Source organism: Sylvia atricapilla, chromosome 3, assembly GCF_009819655.1.
Source record: "Sylvia atricapilla isolate bSylAtr1 chromosome 3, bSylAtr1.pri, whole genome shotgun sequence".
In the NCBI taxonomy this organism is placed as follows: Eukaryota; Metazoa; Chordata; class Aves; order Passeriformes; family Sylviidae; genus Sylvia; species Sylvia atricapilla.
The window spans coordinates 17,883,105-17,891,749 of NC_089142.1; the positions used below are offsets into that span (position 1 = coordinate 17,883,105).

Here is an 8,645-nt window from a genome sequence, read left to right on the forward strand (position 1 = left end):
AAGTAAGAAACTAAAGAAGCATTTTAAAGGTCAAGAAGATCTGGGGCAAGAAGAAAATAGCTTACTAAGCTTGCCAGGTGTAACAAGGGATTTCCAGGTACACTATCAGATACAGTCACAGAATCACAGAATAAGATGATTTGGAAGGGACCCACAAGGATCATTGAGTCCAGCTGCTGGCCTTGCACAGCACCATCTCTCAATCATGGTAGCAATAGACTAAGCACCTACATCTGTGGTACACTGAACTAGCTATATAGCATAGCTATCCATGCTTAACATAGCTGTTTTGTACATGCATGAATACTATATATATATAGCTATACACAGCTATTTTTATACCCATAATCTACAGCTTTTAAGTAAAAACAGACATCTCTGTGTTCTGGTAACAATGTGAATTATACATATTAAAGTAGCCTAGAAGAGAGTTCATTTCATATCCAGCTCTGTACAGCTACTCTTCTTGTTAATCTGAGATGATTCTTTAGTAAATAGATATGTGTAAAAGATGTGTAAAATTTCATTTGGGGTGCTTAAATCATTGTGTGACTCGGGAAAAACACAATTCGAAGTGCCCTAGATTGATACAGATTCAAAAATAATGCCCTCAGCCTATTCTTGGATTACCAAAAAAAGCAAACGTAGACAAAATACAAAGAAATCAGAGGTATTTTCTTGGAAATCCCTTAGCATCAGGTAAGATAGTCTGCCTCTAAGATTCCTGTTGTGAGGAAAAAAAACTCATCACAAACAAGACAGCTCCTTATGTTGGTTTGGCTTTTATTTTTTGTTAATGTTTTAGAACAGTCTTTCACATACATGAAATGAATTCTGCTTTTTATTCCACTAGCACAATCCTGGGCTCATTACCCATTACATAATTTAAAGGCTAATCTATTTTTATTCATCATGTTTGTAGAAGGTGCTCATGGACAGTTTCTTTTGGATCTTCTGGTGTTGTTCCTGAGACACATGTCGTATTTAGATGATTTTTTTCCATCCTGATTGTCTTGTATAGTATCTAGCTCTTTTACACCAAGTGATCACTTCATGAGGATTTCCTCTGGTTCTCAATAACTGTTTCAAGGTTGTGCCATTGGCCCTGAAGAAGCACATGGAATAGCATGCTTTCTTTTTCTGGAAAGGCATAAAATTTACTTCTGTACCTAAGAGGAAATTCATTGTATAGACAATAATAAAACACAGTTTAAAACTGTAGTTATAAATGGAAATGCCAAACAGAAATTCATCTGCAGGCTTGTTTCTTCATTCCCCTTATGACTCCTGTAAATTAAATTAGATGAGCTGTGTTATTTAAATGAAACACTGAAACAACTCTGAGCATACAGAAAATAGTGTAATCTAGAAGCTTATTTGTCCTTGTTTATCCAACCTTCGGTTAACTGAGATTCCTGGTTAACTGAAAGTCGGTCGTGTCCCATGACAGCTGTGTGCACTGTGTATTACTCCCCTGCTTATCCAGAGAGACATCTGAAACCTTCAGAATAATGGAGTTGTGGGTAAGTGGGTGAGCACTGCATGAAGCACATTGCTGTCTGGGGACATGACCAACTTTCACTTAACCAGGCATATCAGTTAGCAGGAAGTTAGAAAAACACGTTGCAGGAGATAAGTGTCTGTGTTTTGTTAGCCTCTGCTGTTAGATGGTTTGTATCAAAGTTCATATTCAAGAGAATTGCAAAACAGGCTTGTTCTTTGCAATTAACCAGGGGCTGGGTGTTGGTTGTGCTGTGACCTTTTTTGGTTAGTTGACCTTTAATTTAGTGCAATGGTAAAAATCCTTGAAAATACATATCTGAAGCTATTCTACAGTATGACTCTGCTTTTGGTTTCTTCATTAAACTCAATTGAATTTTAATTGCAGTGTTAGAATTGCAGCTGGCTCAGCTGGCTAGGTGGGGCAGCAATACCCTGCAAAAGATCCTACTGTGCTTCCATCCAGGCTTTGTGATTGCAGAGCTGTGTGCTTTCAGAGAGCAGCAGGAAAGGGCAAAGGCAGCCAATAACAACACTTCATTTCTGTAGTAGCAGCATCTGTTTAAATGATTGAGTGGCATTCACAAGGCTCTTTGGCTTTGCTTTCCGTGAGGAGGGTTGCAGCTGTAGTACAAGGCTGTTTCTAGGAGGCGGATGGATGCCTCTGAAGGGCTGACTGATTCTTGTCAGAGATGCTTCTCTGTGGCTAAAGGAGATCTAAGGTCATCCTCTGAAAACTCCCCTACCCTGTAGCTACAGGATGATGTGCTGTAGTGGTATTCCGAGAGGAGAGACTGGCTTTGGAAATGGAGGGGAGAAGGGCTGTCTGTGCTCAGTTAGCAGAGTACAATCAGTGACTCTTGAGTGGTTTGGACTTAAAAGAGTTGTTTGAATCTCTTGAATATTTACAATGCAGAAAGCAACCTGTGTCTCTCCTATGATGCAGATGACCAGGAGCTTGCTGTGAGAGGTAGGGTATACAATAGTAAATGAGGATCTGGTGCTGATGTAACTCTAGCAGTGGGAGATAAAAATCAGTGTTCAGAGTGGTGGCTCCATCCACCTTCCATAATTCGGGAGAGAATGGGTCCAGGATGGCAGCACAGGAGAGACTGATGTTAGACAGTCTTGCTAACTGTCTCTGCAACTGCTTGCTTACCCATCTGCTTATCTCTAAGACTGTGTTTTATTTTAAGAATTCTTTTAACAATGAAGGGGGAGATGATGGGATGTAACATGATGAGAAGAAAGATGTTTGTAAAAAGTCATGCATTTAGATTATGCCATGTAGTTTAACTTGCTTTAGAGGGTGAGAGATGCTTAGTGTAGATTCTGAGAGACAGGAAATGCACTGAAATTTAGAATAGAGTTACTTGTCCCTGTAGATGGGGTCTCTTGCACTGATTTGATTTCACTGTCATGTAAAAGATAAGTACATGCAAACGTGCGGTATAAAATATTTCCTTAAAACCTACTACTGCATTCTTACCCTTTAAATGGGATTTTGTATATCTAGATGGTAGTGACATTTAATAGGGCCTTTAAAACCAAGTATGTTCACAAATCCTTACTATTTTTTTTGGTGTTTGTTTTCAATTTTAGGATTAAAGAGCCCCTTCAGGACAGTGTAATAGCTACCTATGAAGAACATGAAGATAGCGTATATGCAGTTGAATGGTCCTCAGCAGACCCGTGGCTATTTGCCTCTTTAAGTTATGATGGGAGACTGGTTATTAACAGGGTTCCAAGAGCCCTTAAATATCATATACTGTTATAATTTGTCTGAATTATGCTGGAGTTGTTAACTTGATGTACACAACTGGTAGGTATTGTTAGATTTTTTTCAGGATCTGTTTTTTTAAGTAAAAAAGTTAAAATTTTGTTAGGAATATCTATACTGATGTAGACCTGTAATTTTGTCTTCTGTATTTGCCTTGAGAAACTATGATGCGTTTTCTGAAGGTTGTCCTACCTAGATGATTTTTTTTTTTTTGAGGGGTTAATCACTTTGTGAACTCTAAAGTTTCTGGAGATAGTGGGTACATTCCATACTATTGCTTTATTACATCATCTTATTTATGCAAATAAAATGAATTACAGAAATGTTACTATGCTGATACAAAACTGGGACAATGTATGGTTCATGTAGCAGAAGTGATCTACTTGTTTTCGAGAATAATATTTTGTGTTTCTTGTTTAAACAGCCTTCTGCTTTTCGCCAGGGCCACATTCTGCTAACTATTTTGGCTACAAATGTAGCTGGTAGTGGTCTTAAAAGGCTTTCTTAATACTATCTAATCTTTTAAACCCTTTTTCTCCCATTTTTGCATGTCTTCACAAGGAATGTTTTTTGTGAAAGTGAAACCTTCAAAATATATTTTTCATTTGAGCCTTATGGTATCAGCAAAGTAACATCCTACAATTTGTGAACTAACTGCATTTCTCAGCTATGTATTGTTACTGGAAACAATATTAGTTTTTACCAAAATCTCTGATATACTCACATAATGTGTTATCCCATATTTATAGGTTAAGTTGTGCTGTGAGGGACTCTGGAGCTATGCTACTGTTAATCTGAAAAATCTCTTTGATATTTGTCAACTTAGGCTTTCTTACCCTTCTGGATCTGTGCCGATCTGCAGTATGCTGGCATGACGTAAAAGGCTTGCAACTAAACACAAAATATTCTTTGCTATATCCTGGTTTTTGCAACTGGTGACCTAGACAGTGGTTACTGTGTTGTTACAAATGCTGAGAACAGACAGATGCTGCACTGTAGGAGAATGCACAGGAAATTTCAAATGTAGGTGGAAGGCATGATGAAACATTCCTGTACATATTGACGTCCTGTCTTCCCCTGGCGTAGCTTGCACTAGGATGAGGATGTGCTGCTTGCTCTTTGTGTACCCAGGCTAACTGTAATATTAATTATTCCTTGCTGTCTTTTCAACACTATTATTTCCCTTTAACTTCAGAACTTGGGTGTATGTGAGACCGTGTTGGTTGTGGTAGCAGTGTGAGACCACTCTGAAGAAATGGCAATGAACATGGGATGGAAAGATCAATACCAGCCTCTTCCAGTGAGCCCTCCTGTTGCTATGGCAACCATTGGTGTTAGTGGTGAGGGACAGCGTGCTGCTCACCTCTGTTTGTCCTTACCCGTAAGCTCTTGGATCGAAATGTCCAGATGTGATTTGTTGTGTACACACAGCTGCTTCAGTCAGGTCACGTTTGGAGAGCATGACTGACTGCTACAGGCCAAAACATGCAGAAAAGATGACAGTTGAATTTCATTTCTAGCTTTCTTAATTTTTCTTATTTGGAAAAATTCATAGGAGTGAAGTAATCCAATTAAATCATCTGTACTGTTGTTTGCATTTGTGTTAATGATGTTGCCTATCTGCTTCAGAATGAATGCTTCATTGGAAATTCTGATTATCTTGATTTTCTATGTTTTTATTTTAAACTTGTGCTATTTCAAATTGTTTCAATCTGTAATTAGGCATGAGCTATTCACCTGTAGAGTGTAAGAAGAACTACTTTTCCAAATCAGTAGTGCTTCAGTTGTCTGAATGTCAAAATCCTTGGTTGGGCTGCTGCTTTTTATGTGGAGCTTTTCATCAGACACCAAATATTGTTTGATATCATGTCTGTCCCGACTGTGCTACCCTCCCTACCCACCCCTCTGGAAAAAAAACCTCTGCAGTATATCTTTGGTATGCAGCAGAACTCCTTAAAACTTTCCTCACATTAGCAATAAAGGTCTAACAAAACTTTGTCTGGCAGTGTATATGGCTGGCAGTGTGAAGGTGATGGAGAAATTGTCTAATAGCATGTGGGATTTGACTTGATTTTTAACATGTAATAAATACAGGATAGATTTCAGACTAATTTTTATGTGGCTGTATTTCCTTTAGTGTTGTAAGCTTATATGAACTGGAAAGCTCTGTAAACAAATAATATCAAGAAATTGTTTGTTTAATCTTGTCAAATGTGTGTTTCCGTCAATAGGGAAGAAGAGAGTGGATGAACACTGGAAAGGAGGGGACTAGCAGGTCAAATTTGAATGAAAATGCATTACAGCAGAATCAGAAGAGTCGGAAGGGTCAATATATAATCATTTTTGGTTGTCTGTAAAGCAGGATCTGGGCTACATTTACAGCACTGGCAGCAATATGGAAATGACTTTCTGAAAGGGAAGGCTTTTGACAAGGTTTCGTCCCAGGCTGTTGGAGCAAGCAAGCTGCTGTAGATAAAAGGAAGGGTTCTAAGATAGTTAAATTACTGATTAAAAGGAAATAGGAAGAAGGAATAAATCATCACATTTTGTGGGGAAAAAAAAATTACCAGGGAAGTCTACAAGGATCTGTGCCTAGGCATATGCTTCACAGTATTCTCATGACCTTTTGCAAAAAGGGCTGCAGAAAAATATGGCAGAGTTTGCAGAGATTGTTCAGAATAGTAAAGATGACTGAAGAATTATGCAATGGCCTTATCTCATGAATGATAAAATGGTCAGTGAAATTCAGTGCAGGAAAGGTGAAGTAACTAATATGGGATGAAACAGTTCTTTTACGTACTGTGGACCACTGGTGTGCTGTTACTTGAAAGTAACATCTTGGAGGTTTTATAGATCTTTAAAAACATCAGCTTAATAGAGGTCAAATTTTTAATTAAAATGTTGGGAATTACCAGCAAGCAAGTAAAGAAAATAAAGCATTGTTAATGCCCCCAAATAATATATATTTATAAATATCTGATGTATGTGCATTCCTAATACTGTGTATAGCTGTGGTTTCTTCCATCTTTAGCCCAGGGTAGTAAAATAGAAAGATTTTAGAAGAGATTGATAGGAATGAGGAATAGCATGCAACACCTGTATGAGGATAGCTAAATAGACTGAAAGGCAGATGGTTGAGACAGAATGATAAAAGTCCATAAAATCACAAATGGCAGAGGGAGAAGATGAATAGGAAGTGATTGTTCACTGTCTCTCCTGATACCAGAACTAGAGATTATTGAATGTAATCTGCATGTCGTGGCTCAAAGCATACGAAATAAAGTGATCTTCACAGGCATGAAGGTGAGCTATGGTGCTTCCCTTTAACAACCCTTTCCCCCAGAAAAAAACCAAAACCTGCACAAAGAAAATGATCTCATTAATGTTAGAGTTTACGTGACTTGAAAGTAACTGAAACAGTACTTGAAAGATTAATCCAATAGAGGTTGCTAAATATAAAGTCAGCATCCCTGGCCTGGAAAAATCCTTTTAAACCATCAATTGGTGGACACTACAAAGAGTACTTGCAGAGAATCCCATGTGGTTGTCCAGTCTTTAATTAACTTCCTGGGTATGTGCTATTTACCAGAGAAGGTAGAAAATGGAAATTAGAAATCTTAACTTAGTCTCTGAAGTTTTATATCTAGAGCTAAGACAGCACATTGCTCCCGTGTGCTTCTTTGCATGTTTCTTTCTGTATCTCTCTTTTTGTTGGGAGTGGTGTTATAGGGGATTTCAGAAAACTCTCATGTCTCAGATGAATTTCTTATAGAATCCTAGTATTGTGTTTGGAAACAATATTGTTGCAGAATACTCCTTGGCAATAATACTGTGGAGGCAAGTAGATTTCTGTACAACAAGGAGTCCATCACTGCTTTGGAAGTTCAGATCATGGTCTGACTGATCTCACAGCTCTGGTTTGCTTTCAGTGTCTCAGAGAATTCTGTTTATAGCATTAGTAAGGGGAAAATTACTCTGTTTTCGAACACCTCTTAAATTATTTTTCTTTCTTTGCAGATTGTGTCCAGGTAAGAAATTTCAGTGAGTCTTGATTTTGAAAAAGTGAGTTATAGTATTCCTTAAAAATTATAGTCTTGCTGTCTAAAAATTTGTTTCTTTCTAGGCTTGGTGCTGAAAATCTTTCTCTTTTCACAATCATATATTATGTCTCTGGTAGAGTTACAAAACTGCTTGATATGTGTTACTTTTACTCCACAGGAAGTGAATTATTAAAGAAATGAATTTATGATATTTTATAAAGGTTTTGAGGACGATCTAAGTGAAACAGATCAAAGTCAATAAAAGTCTTGGCCATTTAATGAGAAACTTGAAATAACAATCTGTTGAACTTGCAATAAAATGGTGCTAACTTAATATTAAGAAAAACAAAAAAACTCAATCCACCACCAAACACCAAATTGCAGTACTCAGTAGTGACCTGGACTTTTCCCATGGTGGTAGTGCTAAAATTAGCTTGATCTGTCCTGAAGCCCATGAAGTTAATGAATGGCTTGTCAGCATGGGAGTGACTGAAGAACATGTATTGGATAGCTTAGGTAGACTGAGTGTTTGCTCTAGGCCTACAGTCCCTACTTTGTACCTTGAAGTTGAGTGGAAAGAAGAAGCCATATGGTCTGGATTATGTTCAGCACTAAAATTAATTTAAAATAATGCTTTGTAAAGAATTAAGCTTCCAGAAGATAGACTTTTCCAATAGGGAACAGAAGGCATTATTTTGGATTGGCCTTTCCATTTGGAATTTCTTAATCTTACAGCCTCCAGCAGTATTTGAGACTGAAGTTCTGAAGCTGATGTAAGATGGATTTCAGCAGTGTCATCTGACTAGTCTGACATGGTAAGACACCACATGGTGTCTTATATGCCTTTGATTTAACTGAAGCAGTAAAAAGTAGGTAATCATCATTAAGATCAGTATTTGGGATACAAGTTTGTACTGCTATAGAGCTTCCATTTGGATTCACAGAGAAAGTCCAGGATATTTTTTCTTTTTCTAGAGGATATGAAAAAGTGCTTAAAATTGTCTTGTGATGCCTGATGTATGAATGCTATTCTGAAGCTGCAGAAAGTCTATGATTTCTGGAATAGCATGTGAATGGCTGAGAGAAAACTGCTAATCAGTTTTTCACGAAGCCTGGCCTTCCCATAAAGGGAGCTGCAAGGTGTGAAGCCATGGATACATCCCTGAACAATTTGCACATTGCTTCTGCTCATTCCACCTGCCAACTTGGTCAGTGAGAATCTGGCAAAGTGAGAAGAAAATGACATAAACAGATTTGGAGTAGAAGACACAGGAGAAGAAAAAGTAAAAAGGAAGACTGACAAATACAGAATGAAAAGTGAATTG

At 37.7% G+C, this 8,645-nt stretch overlaps 1 protein-coding gene across 2 annotated transcripts in view; it reads left to right on the top strand.

Moving 5' to 3' along the window:
* EIPR1 (EARP complex and GARP complex interacting protein 1) overlaps positions 1 to 7,606 on the top strand; it is a 75,709-nt gene extending 68,103 nt beyond the window's left edge. For both annotated transcript variants that reach the window (XM_066314856.1, XM_066314857.1), the window contains exon 9: positions 3,103 to 7,606. In XM_066314856.1, coding sequence (XP_066170953.1) covers positions 3,103 to 3,277 — 175 coding nt within the window. In that variant the 3' untranslated portion in view covers positions 3,278 to 7,606. The remainder of the gene's footprint in view (positions 1 to 3,102) is intronic.
* Positions 7,607 to 8,645: the final 1,039 nt, after the last annotated feature.